We start from the raw sequence: 26,442 nt of genomic DNA, 5'->3' as shown, positions 1-26,442 counted from the left end.
ACATGTTAATTTTGTTTTCTCTGTACCTAATCTTGATATATTTTCTGTTTATATAACTAATTGGTTATTTTAGCATATTTTATTATTATGAATTTGAATTGAACATTGCAACTAAATAAATATATACCTTAATTCAACCTTGTTGTACCGGTTAACAAGTCAATCAACAAAACGGAAGTAAACAATTTCCGGTCTAGAGGTCAAGACATTTGTTTATCAACATTCATGCATCATCGACTGTGTGTCTCTCTTTAAAAACTGTTTCTTATTTATAACAAATATAACATGTCATTAAATTTTGCAAATCGTTTACAAATTTAAAAGTAAATAGTGAGTAATGTAGTTTTAGATCGTTGACTTCTCTGCATAAGATACTATTCTAACTAGCCTAAAGGTAGGTAGGCTATTTTGAATAGATACCACTTACCGCCAGTTGTACCCTTTGTGCAGGAAAAGCACTAGTTAGGCCTAATTATTAATTAGTAGATAAAGCCTTGTTGTGTATTTCCTGTATCCAGACAAAGTGCTATTGTTATTATTCAGAACTGATGAAGTACTAGGACAAGGGAAGACCGTTTCGAAGCCTTTCGTAAAGAAAAAATAGGTATTTATGATCAAAAAGAATATATTATTCTCCATAAATAAAAGTTAAAACTATTTATTATCAAATAAGTATAGGCCATATTTCTGTTGCAGATTTGGTTTTCGATTGCATGCAGCAAAAAGTTTTAAGATTTTTCAAACTGAACTTTCTCAGTACTTTGAAACCGGATTGAATGATCCTTTACACATATACCGCTTGTTAAGGAGTCTGGTTTCGGTTTGTATTGTATGTACAGTAAATCCAAAAATCAGATGATTTAAATTAATTAAAGATGTATTGTCCCTTGAAACACAAAAAAATGAAGGTCAACATTTTCTAAATCTAAATTGGCCATATCAAAGTAATATTAAAGTTATTCACTTTAAGTCGAAAATTCTAGCCAAAAGCAACAAGTTTACGTAATTAACAGGTAAATTAGTTTGATTACATTTCGTCTGGAAAATCGTCGCGAGCAAAAGTAAACAAAGATTTCAAACCACGAGTACGCATTATGCATATGCTAATTAGGATTGTTTACAACTCGTCACGGTTGAGAAGGTATTTTCACACAGATCGTGATGAAGTTTTATGATTATGCATACAGAGTAGCCAAACAAGCGCGTTTCATTATGGGGTATGTTTTGATCGAAAACTTTGACTGGAAGTCAGAGTTATTTTTTTTAACAAAAAAACGTCTGTATTTCAGTTAAATGATTTTTTTTCCGACAAATTTTTGGTGATAGTTAATAACTATTATGATACTTCAAAATGACCCACCTTTTTTCGAAATCTGTTATTTTTTATTTTTTTGGAATTTGTCAAAGGGACAATACATCTTTAAATTATTGGATGGTTTCAAATAATTTTATGATGATTATTGATGTTCTTGTTGGAATCATTGTTTTTAGCACATGTATTTTGCCATAAATTATTAATATCATTTTTTTTCTTTAAATAGATTCATGAGTGTAAAGATGACAAACATACACGACATTGCCAAATGGCCAATATTCAGCCTTCTCGACCAAAGCTTCATCAGTTGCATCAAGTTTGCTTGTGTGTTTGGAAGCTCAGGCAACGAGGCGATATTTGTGACCAAAGATGATGATGTTTACTCCCTTGGTAATAACCACAACAGTTGTCTGGGCCTAGGGGATGTACAAAGTAGCCTGCATCCCCGGAAGATTGAAATATTATGTAAGAAGAGTGTGGTTGATTTAGCGTTTGGTTCTGGACCACATGTAGTCGCTGTCACTGGTGAAGGGCAGATATATAGGTAATTGTAACGGTTATATTTAAGAAAAACAATCAATTCCATATCAATCAGAGTCTGTCAAATCCTGTCAAATGTCTGGACATTTTCCCATGACAAAACAAAAACATAGTGAATGTATTTGCTTATGGTGATTCATCTTCTCAGAAAATAACTTTACATTTTAAATACAGTAAACTCTCCCAACACCAGACTTCCTGAAAACTGGAAACTCTCCCAAAATCAGACTATTCTTGAGGCCCAAAAGGTCCCAAATTTGTTTTTACCATTAAAAACACATTCCGAATACCATACTTTCCAGAAAAACAGGAATATTTAGAGAGTTGACTGTATTAAACAAAACAGGGGTTTCATTGAATACTGTACTACTACTGTAATATCCTGTAACAATTTTGACAATGTGTAATTTATTCTTTTTTAATAACCTATAATTCTGGCATTTCAGCTGGGGACACAATGGATATTGTCAGCTTGGTAATGGATGTACAAGTTCAAGTCTTTCACCAACTCTAATCTCAAACACAGGCAACCTTGGCAATTGTAAAGTCACACAGATTGCGTGTGGAAGCCACCATACGCTTGCTATGACAGATGCGGGTGAGGTAAAAACAGTTCAACTTGTTTCTGAAGCAGTTGCTGTGTTTTATAGCATGTACAGGGCCGTAGCCAGTATGGTTGGTAAGGTTTCAACCTGACCACTTCTTCACCGAGGCCTCTAACAACCCAGTGGCTTAACAGAGATTGTTGTTTATTGCGGGTAGTATTTGGTAAAGTTATCCGACGAGTTAAATTAGTATAAAACAAACTCAGAAGAAAGTGAGGCAAGCAATTAAATTAAGTTAAATTAACGAGGGCGAATAAGACTTTCGATACATCTATCAGCATAGGGTCCCGAAATATCTATTTGACAACCCAGTGGCTTAACATCTTACTTCAAACAGAACATCCAAGATACTAGGGGTAGTATTGATGTGATATCTGCTAGTTTATACTGGCTACTATTGCGAGTAGTATTTGGTAAATTTACCTTACGAAGTAAATTAATACAAAACAAATGCTGAAAAAAATTAAGGCAAGCCAATAAATTAGCAAGACTTTTGATACATCTATCAGCATAGTTTCCCAAAATATCTATTTTATTGAATGAAAGTAACTTAAATTTTCATTCACTATTTCGCTTGCGTCTTGCTTTGTTCAGGTGTATGCTTGGGGATACAATAATTGTGGGCAAGTTGGAACAGGTGCAACAGCCAACATCAATACTCCTAGAAAAGTGGCGTCTGTTATAGGTAAACTTTACTTAATAGAATACAACAGTATATCAACTTTGCTATACAGTCATATAATACATAACCTTCTTGGTTTTCAAATTGTTCAATGTATATAACAACTAATTATTAAGCTCTGTATACACTATCAAACTTAATGTGACAAAAAAATGTGATGTGCCCATATATGGACACGATGACATCATATCACTACATCACACATTTTTTGTCAAACTAGTTTGATATTGTAGACAGAGACATTATGGCCAAGTATAGTCCCAACATGGATCTATAACATTATATCTCCATGATCCCATGGAGCATGTGTATGAAATTTTGTAAATATAAGTTGGTGGGATTTATGCTAGAATTTCATTAAAAATGGACTTTATCAAAAATTTACTAAAATATTATATACAATTGATACATTTTATTTCGTTACAGCTGGAAAAAAAGTAGTATCTATTGCTTGTGGACAGACATTTTCTCTTGCACTTACTCAAAATGGAGAGGTAAATCGGTTATTTCATCATATTTCCCCCTGTCACGAAACCTTGCCAATTTATTCGTACAGAAAAATAGTTACAAATTACTTCAAGAGCTTCTATCGTTATTTTAATTTTTTTTTCCTTTTCTTTTAAACATTTATACCTCAGGCTCAAACGAGCATTCATATGAAGTTTCACATTAAACCATTCAATAATATCTAATAAATAAATACCCGTTAACAATAACCAAATAAATAAATATCTTACAAGTTCCCTTTACTACCCCAATTATCTCTAGAGATGGCCTTTAACCCTTTCCCAATACTCAAAACCCAGTTAAATACAATAAACTAATAAATGAATACAACAATAAATAAATATTTACTTCTATCCAAAAAACCCTCTACCCTAAGTCCCCTATACGTATACTTGCATCATCGTTACACTTTACAATATTATTCAATTAATTTCATCATATTAATCATCTTAAATTACTATCCCCATTCCCTACAGTATGATCTAATTAATACAACACTTTCTCTATCTCGTCTTATATACTTCGATTATAAATCCTTCATCGCCTAATATCTTTCAGTCACTAATTTTATTAATTTCTCTTATTTATTTTCGTTTCTTTTTCACATAATTATATAATACTCGTTAATTAATTTCACAAATCAGTATCCATTAATATTTATAATAACAATACTTGATAACGTTGATCAGAATGCCATGTAAGTTCAAATCAGGTGACTATTTCACACACAAGCGTTGTACATAATAGAGTTCAACATATTATTTCTGCAACCGTCCTTCTTTTCTATAACAGTCTCCAATTTACTGATACTAGTAGGTAACAAGCGTTGTACATAATAGAATTCAACATATTATTTCTGCAACCGTCCTTCTTTTCTATAACAGTCTCCAATTTACTGATACTAGTAGGTAACAAGCGTTGTACATAATAGAATTCAACATATTATTTCTGCAACCGTCCTTCTTTTCTATAACAGTCTCCAATTTACTGACACTAGTAGGTAAGTGTTTCCTCTCCGTCTTCATTCAATTCCAATAACGTTACTGTTTTGTATTTACAAGTGTTCTGGTTTCCCGAGTCTTTTGGTTATGCATTCAATTAGTCAATCCGTTCTTCAATCCTATAGGCTACCACTCAATTATCAGACGTAAAAGAAACGTTAGTCAAGTTAAGGAGTTATTAATTACAGGACTACAATATCGCTGAAGTGTGCATCAAATTTCTCTTACTTTTTTGTTTTCTTAATTTTCTCCGCTTAGCTTCTTATCCATACAACACTAGTAGTTTGCCACACCCAATCAAGAAATGCAACACTCAGCTTACTCCCAACTCCTTGTTTCAACCTCGCGCCGTTCCCGCACACACTTTATATACCAACCCATCATCCAATAAGAGGCCGCTACGCATGAATGACCCCCCTCATACGGTACAATGGAACAAAAATTAAATCACTTGTGACATTTTTCCCCCCACTCAAGAACAATGTATGGGGATATACATTTTCTAACTACATGAACTGCGGCTTAGATAATCCGCACCTACGTTATCGCTACCTTTGATAGCTTCAATTCGGAACCTGTATGGCTGGAGCGCCAGTGCCCAGCGCATTATTCTACCATTCGATAATTTAGCTTTTTGCATGTAAACAAGGGGTTGATGGTCAGTTTCTAAGGTAAATTCTCGACCATATAGGTATGTTTCAAACTTACGTACACTCCAAATTATTGATAAACATTCCTTCTCCATAATAGAATACGCTTTTTCCCGGGGTAGTAACTTCTTGCTGGCATAAGCCACAGGGAATTTTTCATTTTCATAATTTTGAAGGAGTACTGCTCCGATTCCCTCGTCACAGGCGTCTGTTCGCAGAATAAACGGTTTACTTAAATCTGGTAGACAAAGAATAGGTTTACTGGTTAGTTTTGACTTAAGTGTTTTGAAGGCATTTTCTTGACTTACCTCCCATCGTATCTTATTTGGTTCTTGATTCTTCGTTCGATCCGTCAATGGAGACGCAATAGCAGAATAGTGTGGTATGAACCGACGATAATAATTAGTTGTTCCTAGGAATGATCGCAGTTGCTTTTTGGTTTCTGGTCGTTTTGCTTGAATGATGCTTTGAATTTTCTCAGGTCGTGGTTTCAGATGACCCTTCCCAACAACATGGCCCAAAAATTCAATAGATTCGTATCCGATGAAACACTTACTTGGTCTTGCTGTTAAATTAGCTGCTCGTAGACGACGAAATAATTCGTTTAGAATTCTTACATGTTCTTCCCATGAAGATGTATGTATTAAGATATCATCAATATAATTTATGGTATTTTTCATTCCATGAAGTAATTTCCTCATTATTCTACTAAACGTAGCCGGGGCGTTTACCAAACCAAAGGGCATAACTTTAAATTGGAATAACCCATCTGGCGTTACAAATGATGTAAGTTGTTTGGAACGTTCATCCATCGGTACCTGCCAATAACCTTTACTAAGATCTAGTTTTGTGAAATAATTATCAGTGGCCAATTTTGTAAATAGCTCATCTTGGTCAGGTATTGGTTCTGCATCGAACACGGTGCTTTGGTTTACCTTCCTGAAATCAACACAGAATCTATTTGATCCGTCAGGTTTTTTAACCAAAACAATTGGAGAAGCACATGGAGCGCATGATGGTTCAATTACCCCCATGTTTAACATCATACTCACTTCATCTTTCACTGTATCCCGCAATGCGTGTGGTAATGGATATGGTTTGGTTCGAATAGGCTCATCTGTACGAAGTTTTATGTCATGGTTGCCAAGAGTGGTTTTACCCGGTAAATCTGTGAGAACGTCCCTATAATTTGCAATAAGACGTTTTACCTCTTTTCTACCCATTTCATCACAATCATCACTGATGTGGACATCGGCAATAGTTTCTTTAGCCTGCAAGGGATGAAGCTGCAAAAGGTTATCATTTGTCATTTGTAAAGCAATTGGAGCATCACTTACCATATCCTCACTTTCGATTACAGAAGTACATGCTACTTCCAGCGCACCCTGTGAAACATCCGATTGGAGCTCAGCTAGCGCGGCTACAGATACCTCTTGACGTTCATGATATCGTTTAAGAAGATTTGCATGAAATGTTTTTAACTTCCCATTCAGATCTATACGGTAATCTAAATACCCCATTTTAGCTATGATTGGAAAAGGACCTTTCCACTGGAGTAGAAGTTTGTTTCGGTCAGTTGGGAGTAAAAGCAAAACCTTATCACCTACTTGGAATTCTCGTGCTCGACTTTTCTTGTCGTAATACTTCTTGTATCTCCCTTTTGCTTTTTGTAGATTCTTTTGTGCAACTGCACACGTTTCGTTCAATCGTTCCTTTAAGTCTAGAACATATTGATAAGTGGTCTTGGTTTCTGGCGTGTGAACTTCACCTGTCCATAACTCTCTTAAAATGGTCATAGGGCCTCGAAGGTTACGTCCATATAGAAGTTCAAAGGGTGAAAACCCAAGACTCTCTTGTGGAGACTCTCTAATGGCAAATAACAGAGGATCTATATACCTATCCCAGTCGCTGGGTCGTTCCGCACACATCCGTTTTAGCATCTGTTTCAACGTGCCATTAAATCGTTCAACAAGACCATTGCAGGCCGGGTGATACGGTGAAGTCATCATTTGCTTAATAGACAGTAGTTTGCATACTTGTTTCATCACCTCTGAAGTGAATTGTGACCCTTGATCCGTCAGCATTTCCTTCGGAATTCCAATTCTAGAAAAGACTGTCACTAAACCTTCCGCAACACGTTCAGCTTCTATACTTGGTAAAGCGATGGCTTCCGGGTACCTGGTAGCAAAATCTATTATAGTTAGAATGTATCTATTTCTATTTTTAGAGATAGGATGAATTGGACCAACGATATCGACAGCTATGCGTTCAAATGGTGCTTCGATTAAAGGCATATTACCTAAAGGAACTTTGGCTACTCTACCTTTTTGAACGGTCCTTTGACAGATATCACAGGAACGGCAATATCTGGTAATGTCGGCGGTTATCCCTGGCCAATGGAAGTTCGTTAAGACTTTGTCGGTGGTTTTCTTGGCACCTTGATGGCCGCCTAATAATGATTCGTGCGCCTGTCGCATTACTTGATGTCGCAAAGACTTTGGGACAACGAGTTGAGTAAATATATTTCCATGTTCAACTGACGGAGAGCTGAATTGCCTATACAAAAGATTATTGTTATAGAAGAAATGAGAAGTTGCGTTACTTTTACTTACGCGAACACCTTCATTTTCTGCCAGTTCTTTTGCTTTTCGAAGTGTTACATCTGTATTTTGTGCGTTCCTTAAATTCTCAACGGTAATGACTTGATCGACTGCTTCTAGAGTTTTGAGTGATTTAAATGGTTTTGATTGTGTTATAGCTTGTGCCCGAGTAGTGACTGCACATGCTGGGACGTTTCGTCCTGTCCATGTTTTGTCGGGATCATCCGGAGACCGAACACCTTCAATATTCCCTAATATAAGATCAAAAATTGGATTATCCATACATAACGCCTGAGTCATACCTGTAAAATAAGGAGTATTTACTTGTATTGTAGCGAGCGGCAGCCTTCTCACAGTACCGTCAATTAACACACATGTTTTCACGTTACCAGTAAATTGATCTGGGGATACATAACACTGTTTTACGACAACGCCACTGCAACCACTATCCCGTAAGACTGTTACCTTGTGTTGCCCAACCAATCCAGGAGAAACAGGCATACTTCCTGGACCAGATCCCTTCCACGCTGCACTCATGATAGGAAGAAGATTACCACATTTTAAAGTTACATAACTAGATTTGTTATCCATACAACAACTATTTAATTTATGAGGGTTTGAACTAACTATCATACCTCCACAATTTTCCGGGGTTTGGAAAGGATTAAGGTTAACTGTACCATTGGATTGTTCCTGCTGTGAAATTAAAGACTTAGGTTCCTCCTGAGGAAGACCAGTATATGGGTTACGTAAGCCAGCACACTTATCTACATCTTGTCTACAATGTTTTGCCAAGTGACCCTTTCCATGACATCTGTAACATGTAAGGCCGGTATTTGGTTTAAAAGCAGTTGTAGCCCGACAATTTCTTGCTAAATGTCCTACCCGATGACAGAGAAAACACGTAACAGGGTTTGACCTAAATGGGGGAGTATTAATGGTGGGTACAGGTTCTTGGGTTACCTGTCTATGAGTGGTGGTAGGCACTCTTTTTGCTGCTATTATATTTCCGAACATACCTCCTCGTGCTTCTAGGTACTGCTCAGCAATATCAGCCATTTCACCGATAGTTTTTGGTTGACGTTCTCGAAGAAATAACGCTAACTCTCGACCACATCCATCAGTAAACTGCTCTCTTAGTAGAAGGTCTTTAAGCCCATCATAAGTTTGTGTTGCTTCTGCCAATTCAATCCACCTGGTCAGATAATTTTCTATCCTTGCTGCGAATTGATGACCACTTTCTCCTGTCTCTGGTTTCGCCAATCGAAGTTTATTTCGGAACCCATCTGCCGTTAACTGAAATCTTTTCAGGAGAGCTGTTTTCAATGTCCGGTAACTATCTGCATCCTCTGTGGAAAGTCTAGAATACACTTCGAGAGATTTACCAGTTAATAAAGCACTTAAATTTATAGCCCAGTATTCAATACTCCATCCCTGACTAACTGCATATCTTTCATATCTTTTCAAATAGGAATCTAGGTCATCCTTTCCTTCATTGAAAGCGGGCAACTTGGGAGTTCGAGCATTTACCTTATTGGTGTTTGGGTCAGTTTTAACTTGAGGAGTGTCCCCTCCCTCTAATTTTACCTTTTCTAACATTAACTGCATTTCTAATATCTGTTGGTCATTTCTGCGCAATTCTAATTGATGTGCCCTCGCCTCTCGTTCCTCCTTCTGCTTTTCTTTCTTTTCAAATTCCTCACTTTTCTCTCTCTCACTTACAAACTCTCGCAACTCCATGCCACTATAACCCAACGCCTTACCAGCCTCGACGAGTCTTTCAAGATCCATGATGCACACTGCAGCCTTATCGTTTTCAATATCTGCAATAAGAACACTAAAATAATGTTACGATTTTTTTTTTTTGTTCTGTACTTTTTTTTCAATATTGGCACACTCCCGGACGAGCCCCCATAAATGTCACGAAACCTTGCCAATTTATTCGTACAGAAAAATAGTTACAAATTACTTCAAGAGCTTCTATCGTTATTTTAATTTTTTTTTCCTTTTCTTTTAAACATTTATACCTCAGGCTCAAACGAGCATTCATATGAAGTTTCACATTAAACCATTCAATAATATCTAATAAATAAATACCCGTTAACAATAACCAAATAAATAAATATCTTACAAGTTCCCTTTACTACCCCAATTATCTCTAGAGATGGCCTTTAACCCTTTCCCAATACTCAAAACCCAGTTAAATACAATAAACTAATAAATGAATACAACAATAAATAAATATTTACTTCTATCCAAAAAACCCTCTACCCTAAGTCCCCTATACGTATACTTGCATCATCGTTACACTTTACAATATTATTCAATTAATTTCATCATATTAATCATCTTAAATTACTATCCCCATTCCCTACAGTATGATCTAATTAATACAACACTTTCTCTATCTCGTCTTATATACTTCGATTATAAATCCTTCATCGCCTAATATCTTTCAGTCACTAATTTTATTAATTTCTCTTATTTATTTTCGTTTCTTTTTCACATAATTATATAATACTCGTTAATTAATTTCACAAATCAGTATCCATTAATATTTATAATAACAATACTTGATAACGTTGATCAGAATGCCATGTAAGTTCAAATCAGGTGACTATTTCACACACAAGCGTTGTACATAATAGAGTTCAACATATTATTTCTGCAACCGTCCTTCTTTTCTATAACAGTCTCCAATTTACTGATACTAGTAGGTAACAAGCGTTGTACATAATAGAATTCAACATATTATTTCTGCAACCGTCCTTCTTTTCTATAACAGTCTCCAATTTACTGATACTAGTAGGTAACAAGCGTTGTACATAATAGAATTCAACATATTATTTCTGCAACCGTCCTTCTTTTCTATAACAGTCTCCAATTTACTGACACTAGTAGGTAAGTGTTTCCTCTCCGTCTTCATTCAATTCCAATAACGTTACTGTTTTGTATTTACAAGTGTTCTGGTTTCCCGAGTCTTTTGGTTATGCATTCAATTAGTCAATCCGTTCTTCAATCCTATAGGCTACCACTCAATTATCAGACGTAAAAGAAACGTTAGTCAAGTTAAGGAGTTATTAATTACAGGACTACAATATCGCTGAAGTGTGCATCAAATTTCTCTTACTTTTTTGTTTTCTTAATTTTCTCCGCTTAGCTTCTTATCCATACAACACTAGTAGTTTGCCACACCCAATCAAGAAATGCAACACTCAGCTTACTCCCAACTCCTTGTTTCAACCTCGCGCCGTTCCCGCACACACTTTATATACCAACCCATCATCCAATAAGAGGCCGCTACGCATGAATGACCCCCCTCATACGGTACAATGGAACAAAAATTAAATCACTTGTGACATTTTTCCCCCCACTCAAGAACAATGTATGGGGATATACATTTTCTAACTACATGAACTGCGGCTTAGATAATCCGCACCTACGTTATCGCTACCTTTGATAGCTTCAATTCGGAACCTGTATGGCTGGAGCGCCAGTGCCCAGCGCATTATTCTACCATTCGATAATTTAGCTTTTTGCATGTAAACAAGGGGTTGATGGTCAGTTTCTAAGGTAAATTCTCGACCATATAGGTATGTTTCAAACTTACGTACACTCCAAATTATTGATAAACATTCCTTCTCCATAATAGAATACGCTTTTTCCCGGGGTAGTAACTTCTTGCTGGCATAAGCCACAGGGAATTTTTCATTTTCATAATTTTGAAGGAGTACTGCTCCGATTCCCTCGTCACAGGCGTCTGTTCGCAGAATAAACGGTTTACTTAAATCTGGTAGACAAAGAATAGGTTTACTGGTTAGTTTTGACTTAAGTGTTTTGAAGGCATTTTCTTGACTTACCTCCCATCGTATCTTATTTGGTTCTTGATTCTTCGTTCGATCCGTCAATGGAGACGCAATAGCAGAATAGTGTGGTATGAACCGACGATAATAATTAGTTGTTCCTAGGAATGATCGCAGTTGCTTTTTGGTTTCTGGTCGTTTTGCTTGAATGATGCTTTGAATTTTCTCAGGTCGTGGTTTCAGATGACCCTTCCCAACAACATGGCCCAAAAATTCAATAGATTCGTATCCGATGAAACACTTACTTGGTCTTGCTGTTAAATTAGCTGCTCGTAGACGACGAAATAATTCGTTTAGAATTCTTACATGTTCTTCCCATGAAGATGTATGTATTAAGATATCATCAATATAATTTATGGTATTTTTCATTCCATGAAGTAATTTCCTCATTATTCTACTAAACGTAGCCGGGGCGTTTACCAAACCAAAGGGCATAACTTTAAATTGGAATAACCCATCTGGCGTTACAAATGATGTAAGTTGTTTGGAACGTTCATCCATCGGTACCTGCCAATAACCTTTACTAAGATCTAGTTTTGTGAAATAATTATCAGTGGCCAATTTTGTAAATAGCTCATCTTGGTCAGGTATTGGTTCTGCATCGAACACGGTGCTTTGGTTTACCTTCCTGAAATCAACACAGAATCTAATTGATCCGTCAGGTTTTTTAACCAAAACAATTGGAGAAGCACATGGAGCGCATGATGGTTCAATTACCCCCATGTTTAACATCATACTCACTTCATCTTTCACTGTATCCCGCAATGCGTGTGGTAATGGATATGGTTTGGTTCGAATAGGCTCATCTGTACGAAGTTTTATGTCATGGTTGCCAAGAGTGGTTTTACCCGGTAAATCTGTGAGAACGTCCCTATAATTTGCAATAAGACGTTTTACCTCTTTTCTACCCATTTCATCACAATCATCACTGATGTGGACATCGGCAATAGTTTCTTTAGCCTGCAAGGGATGAAGCTGCAAAAGGTTATCATTTGTCATTTGTAAAGCAATTGGAGCATCACTTACCATATCCTCACTTTCGATTACAGAAGTACATGCTACTTCCAGCGCACCCTGTGAAACATCCGATTGGAGCTCAGCTAGCGCGGCTACAGATACCTCTTGACGTTCATGATATCGTTTAAGAAGATTTGCATGAAATGTTTTTAACTTCCCATTCAGATCTATACGGTAATCTAAATACCCCATTTTAGCTATGATTGGAAAAGGACCTTTCCACTGGAGTAGAAGTTTGTTTCGGTCAGTTGGGAGTAAAAGCAAAACCTTATCACCTACTTGGAATTCTCGTGCTCGACTTTTCTTGTCGTAATACTTCTTGTATCTCCCTTTTGCTTTTTGTAGATTCTTTTGTGCAACTGCACACGTTTCGTTCAATCGTTCCTTTAAGTCTAGAACATATTGATAAGTGGTCTTGGTTTCTGGCGTGTGAACTTCACCTGTCCATAACTCTCTTAAAATGGTCATAGGGCCTCGAAGGTTACGTCCATATAGAAGTTCAAAGGGTGAAAACCCAAGACTCTCTTGTGGAGACTCTCTAATGGCAAATAACAGAGGATCTATATACCTATCCCAGTCGCTGGGTCGTTCCGCACACATCCGTTTTAGCATCTGTTTCAACGTGCCATTAAATCGTTCAACAAGACCATTGCAGGCCGGGTGATACGGTGAAGTCATCATTTGCTTAATAGACAGTAGTTTGCATACTTGTTTCATCACCTCTGAAGTGAATTGTGACCCTTGATCCGTCAGCATTTCCTTCGGAATTCCAATTCTAGAAAAGACTGTCACTAAACCTTCCGCAACACGTTCAGCTTCTATACTTGGTAAAGCGATGGCTTCCGGGTACCTGGTAGCAAAATCTATTATAGTTAGAATGTATCTATTTCTATTTTTAGAGATAGGATGAATTGGACCAACGATATCGACAGCTATGCGTTCAAATGGTGCTTCGATTAAAGGCATATTACCTAAAGGAACTTTGGCTACTCTACCTTTTTGAACGGTCCTTTGACAGATATCACAGGAACGGCAATATCTGGTAATGTCGGCGGTTATCCCTGGCCAATGGAAGTTCGTTAAGACTTTGTCGGTGGTTTTCTTGGCACCTTGATGGCCGCCTAATAATGATTCGTGCGCCTGTCGCATTACTTGATGTCGCAAAGACTTTGGGACAACGAGTTGAGTAAATATATTTCCATGTTCAACTGACGGAGAGCTGAATTGCCTATACAAAAGATTATTGTTATAGAAGAAATGAGAAGTTGCGTTACTTTTACTTACGCGAACACCTTCATTTTCTGCCAGTTCTTTTGCTTTTCGAAGTGTTACATCTGTATTTTGTGCGTTCCTTAAATTCTCAACGGTAATGACTTGATCGACTGCTTCTAGAGTTTTGAGTGATTTAAATGGTTTTGATTGTGTTATAGCTTGTGCCCGAGTAGTGACTGCACATGCTGGGACGTTTCGTCCTGTCCATGTTTTGTCGGGATCATCCGGAGACCGAACACCTTCAATATTCCCTAATATAAGATCAAAAATTGGATTATCCATACATAACGCCTGAGTCATACCTGTAAAATAAGGAGTATTTACTTGTATTGTAGCGAGCGGCAGCCTTCTCACAGTACCGTCAATTAACACACATGTTTTCACGTTACCAGTAAATTGATCTGGGGATACATAACACTGTTTTACGACAACGCCACTGCAACCACTATCCCGTAAGACTGTTACCTTGTGTTGCCCAACCAATCCAGGAGAAACAGGCATACTTCCTGGACCAGATCCCTTCCACGCTGCACTCATGATAGGAAGAAGATTACCACATTTTAAAGTTACATAACTAGATTTGTTATCCATACAACAACTATTTAATTTATGAGGGTTTGAACTAACTATCATACCTCCACAATTTTCCGGGGTTTGGAAAGGATTAAGGTTAACTGTACCATTGGATTGTTCCTGCTGTGAAATTAAAGACTTAGGTTCCTCCTGAGGAAGACCAGTATATGGGTTACGTAAGCCAGCACACTTATCTACATCTTGTCTACAATGTTTTGCCAAGTGACCCTTTCCATGACATCTGTAACATGTAAGGCCGGTATTTGGTTTAAAAGCAGTTGTAGCCCGACAATTTCTTGCTAAATGTCCTACCCGATGACAGAGAAAACACGTAACAGGGTTTGACCTAAATGGGGGAGTATTAATGGTGGGTACAGGTTCTTGGGTTACCTGTCTATGAGTGGTGGTAGGCACTCTTTTTGCTGCTATTATATTTCCGAACATACCTCCTCGTGCTTCTAGGTACTGCTCAGCAATATCAGCCATTTCAGCCATATTGAAATCCGTCAGGCTACTTCCACCAGTGTCTTCAAATCTCTCCTCAAAACCCACCTTTTTAATTTGTAATTTTTCAAAATTTTCTGTCTTTGTAAAGCGCATTGAGGCTTTCAGCATAATGCGCTATATCAAGTACCAGTTATTATTATTATTATTATTTCACCGATAGTTTTTGGTTGACGTTCTCGAAGAAATAACGCTAACTCTCGACCACATCCATCAGTAAACTGCTCTCTTAGTAGAAGGTCTTTAAGCCCATCATAAGTTTGTGTTGCTTCTGCCAATTCAATCCACCTGGTCAGATAATTTTCTATCCTTGCTGCGAATTGATGACCACTTTCTCCTGTCTCTGGTTTCGCCAATCGAAGTTTATTTCGGAACCCATCTGCCGTTAACTGAAATCTTTTCAGGAGAGCTGTTTTCAATGTCCGGTAACTATCTGCATCCTCTGTGGAAAGTCTAGAATACACTTCGAGAGATTTACCAGTTAATAAAGCACTTAAATTTATAGCCCAGTATTCAATACTCCATCCCTGACTAACTGCATATCTTTCATATCTTTTCAAATAGGAATCTAGGTCATCCTTTCCTTCATTGAAAGCGGGCAACTTGGGAGTTCGAGCATTTACCTTATTGGTGTTTGGGTCAGTTTTAACTTGAGGAGTGTCCCCTCCCTCTAATTTTACCTTTTCTAACATTAACTGCATTTCTAATATCTGTTGGTCATTTCTGCGCAATTCTAATTGATGTGCCCTCGCCTCTCGTTCCTCCTTCTGCTTTTCTTTCTTTTCAAATTCCTCACTTTTCTCTCTCTCACTTACAAACTCTCGCAACTCCATGCCACTATAACCCAACGCCTTACCAGCCTCGACGAGTCTTTCAAGATCCATGATGCACACTGCAGCCTTATCGTTTTCAATATCTGCAATAAGAACACTAAAATAATGTTACGATTTTTTTTTTTTGTTCTGTACTTTTTTTTCAATATTGGCACACTCCCGGACGAGCCCCCATAAATGTCACGAAACCTTGCCAATTTATTCGTACAGAAAAATAGTTACAAATTACTTCAAGAGCTTCTATCGTTATTTTAATTTTTTTTTCCTTTTCTTTTAAACATTTATACCTCAGGCTCAAACGAGCATTCATATGAAGTTTCACATTAAACCATTCAATAATATCTAATAAATAAATACCCGTTAACAATAACCAAATAAATAAATATCTTACAAGTTCCCTTTACTACCCCAATTATCTCTAGAGATGGCCTTTAACCCTTTCCCAATACTCAAAACCCAGTTAAATACAATAAACTAATAAATGAATACAACAATAAATAAATATTTACTTCTATCCAAAAAACCCTCTACCCTAAGTCCCCTATACGTATACTTGCATCATCGTTACACTTTACAATATTATTCAATTAATTTCATCATATTAATCATCTTAAATTACTATCCCCATTCCCTACAGTATGATCTAATTAATACAACACTTTCTCTATCTCGTCTTATATACTTCGATTATAAATCCTTCATCGCCTAATATCTTTCAGTCACTAATTTTATTAATTTCTCTTATTTATTTTCGTTTCTTTTTCACATAATTATATAATACTCGTTAATTAATTTCACAAATCAGTATCCATTAATATTTATAATAACAATACTTGATAACGTTGATCAGAATGCCATGTAAGTTCAAATCAGGTGACTATTTCACACACAAGCGTTGTACATAATAGAGTTCAACATATTATTTCTGCAACCGTCCTTCTTTTCTATAACAGTCTCCAATTTACTGATACTAGTAGGTAACAAGCGTTGTACATAATAGAATTCAACATATTATTTCTGCAACCGTCCTTCTTTTCTATAACAGTCTCCAATTTACTGATACTAGTAGGTAACAAGCGTTGTACATAATAGAATTCAACATATTATTTCTGCAACCGTCCTTCTTTTCTATAACAGTCTCCAATTTACTGACACTAGTAGGTAAGTGTTTCCTCTCCGTCTTCATTCAATTCCAATAACGTTACTGTTTTGTATTTACAAGTGTTCTGGTTTCCCGAGTCTTTTGGTTATGCATTCAATTAGTCAATCCGTTCTTCAATCCTATAGGCTACCACTCAATTATCAGACGTAAAAGAAACGTTAGTCAAGTTAAGGAGTTATTAATTACAGGACTACAATATCGCTGAAGTGTGCATCAAATTTCTCTTACTTTTTTGTTTTCTTAATTTTCTCCGCTTAGCTTCTTATCCATACAACACTAGTAGTTTGCCACACCCAATCAAGAAATGCAACACTCAGCTTACTCCCAACTCCTTGTTTCAACCTCGCGCCGTTCCCGCACACACTTTATATACCAACCCATCATCCCATTTATTTTCCAAACTTAATCTCCTCAAACTCATTGATATAAACATAATGCAACAAGGCAAATTTGTATTCTCCGCCCTGCATTCCACTTCTCCAAATCATTTAAACAATATGTTTATTCCGAATTTTTTCTATTCACAATTACCCTACACGTTCTAGAACTAATATACACATACCTATCCACAACACCAATTATTTTCAAAACAGTATTAGATACTCCGGTCCATCAATGATGAACAGTTTACCACCCCCAATTACAAATGCTGTTTCAATTTCTTTATTTTCCAAAAAATTAAAACAACACCTAATGTTAAAGTATTAAAAAGACAACAATCGAATGTCGCAATTTGATTTATGCTGCTGAACATTGATCTACTGTGGTTTTTGAGTTTTATTTTCTGATTCTACAATTTGATTGATCTATTTTTTATCAATTTATTTATTTATTTATTTATTTATTTATTTTATTTATTTTTTTTTAATTAATTAATTTATTTTTTTATTTTTCCTTTTCTGTGCGTTTTTTTGTCTTGTTTGTTTCTCTTTATTTCCACTCTTATTCAATTATCCATTTTATTTGCATAGGCATACCCAGCACAAGATTTCCTCATCTTCTCGGGATTATGCCTTCCTCCATAGCCAATTTTCTTAAATTCACTTTTCTGTTGTTTTATCCAACAAACATCTATTTCATTTTTTATATTCCTTACCATTTTTGTTTATTATTTTGTACTGTATTGCTATGGAGGAAAATAAATGTCTTTTTGAAATTGAAATTGAAATTGAAATAAGAGGCCGCTACGCATGAATGACCCCCCTCATACGGTACAATGGAACAAAAATTAAATCACTTGTGACACCCCCCAAAATTTCTTTTGTGTTTGATCATTTGTATGGATACTACTATAGTACTGTACTACTAATTCTATTCTGCAACAAGTTAAGGGGCCATTTGTATGGATACTGCTATCACTATTCACAACAAGTTAAGGACACACTTTTCGTGGAAACAAATTTGGTGAAAGATATTTTAACACGTATGGCCAACCCCTTATTCAGAAGACAATATATTCAAAGACAACCCCTATTAAGGAAACACCTTAGTACACCTGGTTAGAAAAATAAAATTATTTCTGTGTGTTTTTTCTTCTAGGTGTTTGGGTGGGGATACAACGGAAACGGACAATTAGGCCTAGGGAACAATGTAAACCAGCCTAGCCCTTGTAAGGTTTCTAGTATCCAGAATATTGTAGTTTCTCAGGTAAGACGATGGGAAGTTTGGGTGGAGGACTGCATAGGACAGAGACTATGCCGGATGGCTTATATAATAATAGGAAAGAGACATATCTTTGGAAATAGACCTGACGACCTATGGGAAAGAGACATGACGACCTATGGGAAATAAAAAATGAGCAATAGGAAATAGACATTGCCCATAGGACAGAGACTTGCCGACCTATGGAAAAGGCACATGACAACCAATAGGAAATAGACTTGATGATTCATAGGAAAAATTGTTGAATATGTCAATAATATGTTTTTATGTTTTTTATGTAAACAAGTAACCTTGCTCTAAAGTTAAAATGTGTTCTTATTCAAGTTATCCTACAGCTAATAATACATAAAATGTCTAATCTATTCAGATTGTCTGTGGCTATGCACATGCATTGGCATTATCAGACACAGGGGTATTGCTTGCATGGGGTGCCAATTCATATGGACAATTGGGTACAGGAAACAAGGCAAACCTGGCAACCGCAACACCAATTGCATCAGATATTGGCAGGTAACTAGACCTTGAAATACACCATAATTCTCAAACATTAGTACTTTGTATGTATCTTCAAAACCTTCTGAATTGAGGTTTTGTACGACATGCTACAATTGCTGTATTTGGTATTGTACACACCAAACATCACTGGGATCGTTTTGGTGTTGACTTCTGAGGTAGTTCTAAAGTAATTTTCACATGCAGATATCGCTAAGAATTCATATTTATCATATTAAGCTGTGCTTTAACAGATAGACTAGAAATCCATAAAACTTTACCTTTTTATACACATACAATAACAAATAGGTTAAAAAATTGGTAAAATGTAGATGGAGGACGGGAGTGAGCATAGATTGATTAGGGAGTGTGGCGCAGTGTGTTTGACTGATCATGGGTTCGCTTGTTGCATTGCTTGTATCCTTAGGCAAGATACATTACTTACGTTTCCTCTCTCCACCACCTGTGTACAGGGTAATAATATGTATAGTGCTTAAAGGTTTCACAACATTAGGCACTTTATAAATCCAGGATATTATTATTTTTTATCCGCCTATGAAATTGAGTAGATATTACATCATTTGGTTTTAATGTTCCATTACTGATGTAAGTTTATTGCCACAACTTACTAGGAAAAATTAAATATTTCAATTTCAATTATTTATTATTCATATATTATTATTTCAATAAGTATCAAATTGATATCAAATGGAAAAAATAAATCAATTTTTTAAAATTACATTCTTAGATTTATAGAAATTGCAGCTACTCACTATAATCATGTCTCCACTGCTATGGGTGAAAATGGAACAGTCTATATGTGGGGTCAGTGCAGAGGTCAATCAATAACGTTGCCGATGGAAACAAGGTTCACAAGTATTGATGATGTTTTTGCATGTTTTGCCTCACCAGCTGCAACATGGCGACCTGTAACATTTGGTAAAGTTGTTCACAATTTAATTTCAAAGTAAAAAAATTGATATGACATATTTAAAAAAAAAATTCCAGACCACTAAAACATAATTGTAAGAAAAAAATGTAATACAGTGTATTATATATACAGCATATATGAAAAGCTCTAAACTGCCCAGTGATATACTGGAAATTTCACTACATTGAGACTGTAATAATGATAATAATAAAATAATATATTTTTTATCAGAAAACTTTCTTGGAAGAAGAGCTCTGGAGAAAAGTCTTTTAAAAGCTTTCGACGATCCGGTAAGAATCTGCATGGAAAAAAACACAGTTTAACTCCTTATTTGGTTTCTAGGGGTAGGTGGTGGGGTAATTAATAAGATGAAGGAGTAGTTTAAAGTCTGTATAGCTTTTGAAATGTGTATTTATGTACATAGAATCAATGGCTTAATATCCCATCTGAAGGACGAGGCAAATTATCTTGCCTAAGTACACAAACTTGGCCTTCTCACATGCCAGTCCATTTCACTATCATTGCACCATTTCCATCTAGCGTCAGAAATATCAAAAGTACTTACGATTTCTTATTTGCTGTGGTGTGTTATACCACCCAGTGTCCTCTTAAATCATAATCATTTGTACGTGCTGTGAAAAATATAGCCACTTGCCCGGAAAGACAATAGCGTAATTTGCTACATTTAGTCCTTGCTGAAATTCAAGACAGATTAATTTTACATCATTACGTTATTTTCTACAAACTTCTAATTACTCATTATGCTGTAATTTATAACAAATTGGTCAGCATAATTGAATACGATTGTAAATAATGATAAAAGTGTGCAAGGTCGAATGAAATGCTTTATAAGAAAACCTTCAAAAACAAACACTACAGGAATCTTATTAAAATTAAAATGATTTTCAAATTGAATATACAACAAACTTGGTAAGGTTAATGGTTTTCAATTTATAAAACGCAAAAAAAAACAAAAAAAGAAGCTGTGTGAAATTAAGTGTAAAATTTCGTGTTCGCCGTAATGAACTGCAGATACTACGAATTGAGTCTTGTTCTTCTCAGGACTTTGCTGGCTAGTATGGCTATAAAATCAGGCAGGCATGTGTGACAACCGAGAAAGTTTATTTGACGAAACAAAAATTTCCAATAGATAGAGTTTTCAATGCCAAACAACGTTATAATTAAATTGATGTTTTCCCTAATCTGACCTAATTTTAGTGTTTACTCGGTACAATAAGAACGTAAATCACATGGTGACTCAAACCCACAACCTCCAGATCACAAGGCTGGAATTCGAACCTCTAGACCACAGAGGTTCTGGTGGCTAGGGGTTAGATTCAAGCCCGATGAAGGAGCGGGTAGAGCACCAACAGGATAACAATTGTATTAAAAAATAATAATTTTCAAGTGGGACTCGAACCCACTGCCTTCGAATAACTAAGCTGGCTTAGCCATACCTCTAGACCAAGCCAACTATTGTTAGATTCAAGCCCAATGAAGCAGTGGGTACTGCACCAATTATTCAACTAAAGCAAACTAGCTTTGCATCAAGAAGCTAAAGTCAATTTGTTGAATTTACTTGGCTCCCTAATGCAAACCTACTTTGCAGTTAGTTAAATAATTATCATCAACATTAATCATCTTGTTTACCTTACAAGTCCATGACCGACTTTCTATTTTAATTTTTATTACAGCGGTGCACTTTGTTGATCAATAAAATTCAAATGTAGAGATTTCATTTAATGTCTTATGCATAAAGATTAATTTCACTCAAATTTAAATAGATGAGTTTTTAACATAGACATATAATTACTTCTAGAAAGAGAACTAGGTGGCAGTGAAACGATGACTCCACCAAATGGACATAGTATATCTGTTCAAAAATGTCATTTAGCAAATAAAAAAAAAAAATTAATATTAAGAATAACATTAAACCAGCTTGTACACATATATATTTTTAAATATGGTATATTTTATTTATAATATTTCCCTATTGTGGCTATAAAATGAATAATTTCTTGGTAAAAAGCTTCATTTTCACCATACTAGGATTGTGGGTTTTGCGTTGATTTGTTCAACCAGCTACAATGCCGGCATCGTGGTGTGTGACCGTGTAGTCGACATGACTTGAAACTGTTTCTGATTAGCCATATCTTGTGGTCCCACTACATAGTGAATCAGTTTTTGAGCTGTTATTACATTGGACTCTATATTTAATTATATAACCTCTTTGGTTTTTAATGATACGGAGAGATTTACTATATAAACTTTTATACAATGGAGATTAATTTCAACTGTAAACAGATTAATTTTAATTTTCAAAGCCAACTTTGTGATCGTTCATAAGTGCAGTCAATATTCTAAATTAAAGAAATTATCTACTATTTTCTTTGCCGCAAGGCTTTTCAAACTTGTCTATTCAAGAGCATGATGATTGTTAATTAAGCTTCTTGGAGATTATAATTTGTCCAGAGTAAAATCTGATTACATGTACTTTACCTTAAGCTCTGTCTACACTTATCAAACTAGTTTGACAAAAAAAGTGTGATATGCCTAAATATGGTAGTGATATGCCCAAATAGGGTAGTGATATGACATCATCAAGTCCATATTTGGGCACATCACATAATGTTTGATAGTGTAGACTGAGCCTTATTAAGAAAGATTCCGTTTTACTTTACTTTATCTTGTAGGAAACGTCAGACCTCAAGTTTCTAGTAGATGGAAAACATATTCATGTTCATAAGTCAATACTAAAGATAAGGTTTGTTTATGAAGTCAACTTTCCTAAAACAAAACTGTCACAAAGCCAAAACTTTTCCTACCATGTGGAATATATTCTGGAAAAATCAGAAACCAGTATTTTGGACCAGCCTGAATTTTTTTTTTAATTAGACCTGAGGATATCAGGTATACGCCACAATAAAGTCTGTTTTTAGTTTCAGTAAGATTAAGTATATTTTTGTTTTTTTAGATGTGAACATTTCCTTAGTATGTTTCAGTCACACTGGGGTGAAAATGGAAAAGAGTAAGATTTTGCTTAAAATACATTTTTCAAAATCCTATATTGTTAAATAAATAAATTTTGAATCCATTCTGTTAGTGGCGGTTTTCTCGCTGTTGAATGTAAAAATGTGAAAAATAAATAAATAAATTTTAAAAAAAATATATTTTCTATAACTTACTGTAGAAGTTTTTTCAGACGACACTTACTCAACAAACAAGAAGTAATTTATTAATCTATTAAACAGAGATTTTATTGGGTCCTGAAGGTGTCCCTTTATTGGGGGTTCTACTGTGTTTTGAAGCCATTATATTAAAAAATATCTTTTTCTTTGCTACAGCACTATTGAAATCAGTCAGTTTTCTTATGCAGTTTATTACGCTTTCCTGCATTACCTCTATACTGATAAAGTAGAGCTCTCTCCAGAAAATGCCATAGGTGAATAAACATAATAAGTTCATGTTTGTGAATAGGCTCATATGTTTGTGAATAAGTTAATGTTTGTGAGTAAGTTCATGTTATGAATCATTAGGGCAATTTCTATTGCTAAAATCGACAACACAATGGTTAGGTAGGGTCTATGATACAGGCATCACATGTGAAACACATGAGATGCTGTATCACAGAATTTGCTTACGATACTGGACAAATTTAGATACAGTACTGAGAATCAGCCGATAATTTAATGTAATGTTGTAATGTTGTTCAATTTATGCATTTGTATTTTGTAAGCAATTTGTATTTTCTTTCAGGTCTCCTTGATCTAGCTAACTCATATTGTGAAACTCATCTAAAGAGAATGTGTGAACGAATAATTAAACAGGGTATTAGTGTAGATAATGCTGCTATGCTGATGGCAGCAGCTATCAAGTATGAAGCAGTGGTAAGTTTGTGACGGCCTAGAAAAAGTAAGGTTAATTCATTGTGTGCATGTGAGGAAGTTGGGATGTGATTCCTTATTCTACACACAGTGTTGGTAGTTTCTATAGTCAGATGATGACAGATGACATCAATGTGTATGACCTTTGATCTTATGTCTGGCTGTGACAAATACCAACAGTACTGTACTATGTACATATTCTCCACGGCGTGCAGTGTCTGTTAAGTGGGTGGAACTGATCGTGTCGCAGCCCCAGATAAACCCTTTGATCTCTGGAGCTCAGCATGCTGTTGTTAGATTGCCTTGGTATGATTAGTTTAGTGCAAATGGAAAGCTTCCTATTATAGGGAGCGTGACATGTAGCAGTAGTCTACTTACCAACATTTTTTTAGCTTTTTATTTGCTTCTTTCAGCTTTTTATTTGCTTCTTTCGACACGCTTGTTGTCCCTCCACTGGATGTGGGTTCCACTGTATTAAATCATACTGTTTTTAGCTTATTTTGGAAACAAATTTCATTTTTGCTATTTCTCTTAATTTAGGAGTTGGAAGATTTTTGTTTCAAGTTTTCTATGAACCATTTGACGGCTGTGGTTCAGACTGAAGCCTTTCAGAAACTGGACGAGTTCACTGTGAAAACCTTAATCAAGAATGCGGCTCAGTGGGGAGCCTTTAAGTATTGACGTTTACATTCTGTATCTGTTAAATAAGCTCAAATATGTACTACAAATTTTACAGCAATATTAACCTGAGGTGGTGGTCATTTGGCCTGATAGAGAGAGTGTTAGTCCTAAGGGTCCTATTTCTTGTCATTCTCACTAAGATTGGTCTATTATTTTAGCAGGTTCCTGCTTCCTTTAGAAGAGTCTTTTGGAAAAGTTGCTAGTTCCTTGAAGGTGTTTATACGGTCTGTTTCAAGAGATCCTATTCTCTATTGTGGACTAGTTATCAAATTTTACACTATGAATAGAGACTGGAAAAAACCCTGTGGAGGTATGAACATACATTTTTAATTTGAGCATAAATTTTTAATTTGAACATAAATTTTTAATTTGAACTGGAAATGTTTTTTTTATAGTTTAAATATTGATATTTTAAGATAGAAAAAGATGTTTTTTAAAGAAAATTGATTATAAAAAAATGTTTTTAATAATTTTTTGGACAGAGGTTATTTAGGCCTACTGGTAGAATCTCTGGATATTTCCTAACAAGACCCTACTTTTTGAGTGACAGAGTACAAAGGTTTTAAGAACTAAACATGCACATGACATGGTACAGAATTCTAATTTGTCTTTCATTATTATAATTCATTATTTTTTTCCAAGAACTAGTTTTCCGAAATAGGCTCTTGTATTTATATATTATACATATAGTCATTTTTCTTGGCGAGGATGTTGTCTTCATCTTTAAGTAACATGAGTATACATTTTGAAATACCTTTTGTCGACTTAAATATTCGGGTAAATATAGTAAAACTTATGTATGAAAGAAATCTAAGGTCAACAAAAAGGACAAATTTACATTAATTGATTTGATTTATTTTCAAGAACAAGGACAGACAAAATCTAAAAAAATTATTTGCATGGTACGATGGAATATAGCCCTAGTCTAAATCACCACATGGAGAGTTACATCACGAGGGCAAAAATTGTCCTTTTGATAAAAAAAAGATAAAAATGCATAAAAACATTAAAGATGTGTTGTGCCCAATTCAAAAACATGAAAAATGAAGATTAATAAAATCTTTGAACTTTGAATACATTTTGCAGTTTTAGTCAAATTATTTACTTCCATAGAAAAAAAAACTTACAAAAACACAAAATAAACGGTTAAAAAACCCATTTGACTATTTTTTGCTTTTTTCTATATAATGTGATATGTGTGATGTAATGGTATATTCAACAAAAAATTATGTTTTCAGGGAACAAAAATATCTTTAAATAATTTAATTAAAATGCACCAAATGGTTCGTACTTGCATATTTAATCTTCATTGAGTATAGTTTTATATAATTGACAAACATGTTATCATTGTAAGTGTGTCTATAAATAGATATTGATGTTGTTTACAGTATTTTAATTTCTGCCAGTCTTAATTAACTAAGATCTCCTACTTTACTAATGAATATGCCTATGATATTTAAATAATGTTAAGCACCTTTGTAAAACAGCATTTTGGACAGGAAAATAAGGTTGTAAATGCATTAAGTCATATTTAAAAACAAAAATCAATTAATTTGTAAATAATGCTATCACAAAGTTATTTATTTTTATTTATGTGATTTTTCCATAAAAATATATCTTCCTTGTTTGTATGAAGTTGTAAAGAAATAAAAAAGTAATGTGAACGTT

At 35.2% G+C, this 26,442-nt stretch overlaps 4 protein-coding genes across 6 annotated transcripts in view; 2 read left to right on the top strand and 2 right to left on the bottom strand.

The window, feature by feature from the left end:
* Positions 1–26,442, top strand: part of LOC144842956 (putative RNA-binding protein 18) — a 122,748-nt gene that overhangs the window by 50,865 nt on the left and 45,441 nt on the right. The gene's annotated exons all lie outside the window — the stretch shown is intronic.
* On the top strand, positions 218–26,442 carry LOC144842942 (RCC1 and BTB domain-containing protein 1-like). Of its 3 annotated transcripts, none has more exons than XM_078699562.1 (15): positions 218–330; positions 544–604; positions 1,542–1,859; positions 2,302–2,458; positions 3,055–3,145; positions 3,569–3,636; positions 18,664–18,771; positions 19,154–19,296; positions 20,027–20,217; positions 20,441–20,499; positions 22,903–22,973; positions 23,184–23,237; positions 23,554–23,651; positions 23,966–24,096; positions 24,634–26,442. In XM_078699562.1, the coding sequence occupies exons 3-15, from the start codon at positions 1,546–1,548 to the stop codon at positions 24,772–24,774; spliced, it is 1,626 nt and encodes a 541-aa protein (XP_078555688.1). In that variant the 5' UTR covers positions 218–330; positions 544–604; positions 1,542–1,545; the 3' UTR covers positions 24,775–26,442. The 3 variants fall into 3 exon arrangements, with proteins under 3 accessions (XP_078555688.1, XP_078555687.1, XP_078555685.1); XM_078699561.1 differs by having other exon boundaries at positions 234–394; XM_078699559.1 differs by lacking the exon at positions 218–330 and having other exon boundaries at positions 459–604.
* Positions 5,153–9,691, bottom strand: LOC144842307 (uncharacterized). The gene has a single exon (XM_078698741.1). It carries the CDS (start codon positions 9,689–9,691, stop codon positions 5,153–5,155), a length of 4,539 nt encoding a protein of 1,512 aa, XP_078554867.1.
* Positions 11,305–16,042, bottom strand: LOC144842306 (uncharacterized). Its single transcript, XM_078698740.1, has 2 exons — positions 15,328–16,042; positions 11,305–15,160 (listed from the first exon to the last, which is right to left on the bottom strand). The coding sequence occupies exons 1-2, from the start codon at positions 16,011–16,013 to the stop codon at positions 11,305–11,307; spliced, it is 4,542 nt and encodes a 1,513-aa protein (XP_078554866.1). The 5' UTR covers positions 16,014–16,042.

The sequence above is a fragment of the Antedon bifida genome, chromosome 5, assembly GCF_963402885.1.
Source record: "Antedon bifida chromosome 5, ecAntBifi1.1, whole genome shotgun sequence".
Lineage (NCBI taxonomy): Eukaryota > Metazoa > Echinodermata > Crinoidea > Comatulida > Antedonidae > Antedon > Antedon bifida.
This window is presented reverse-complemented; position numbering and strand designations above follow the sequence as displayed.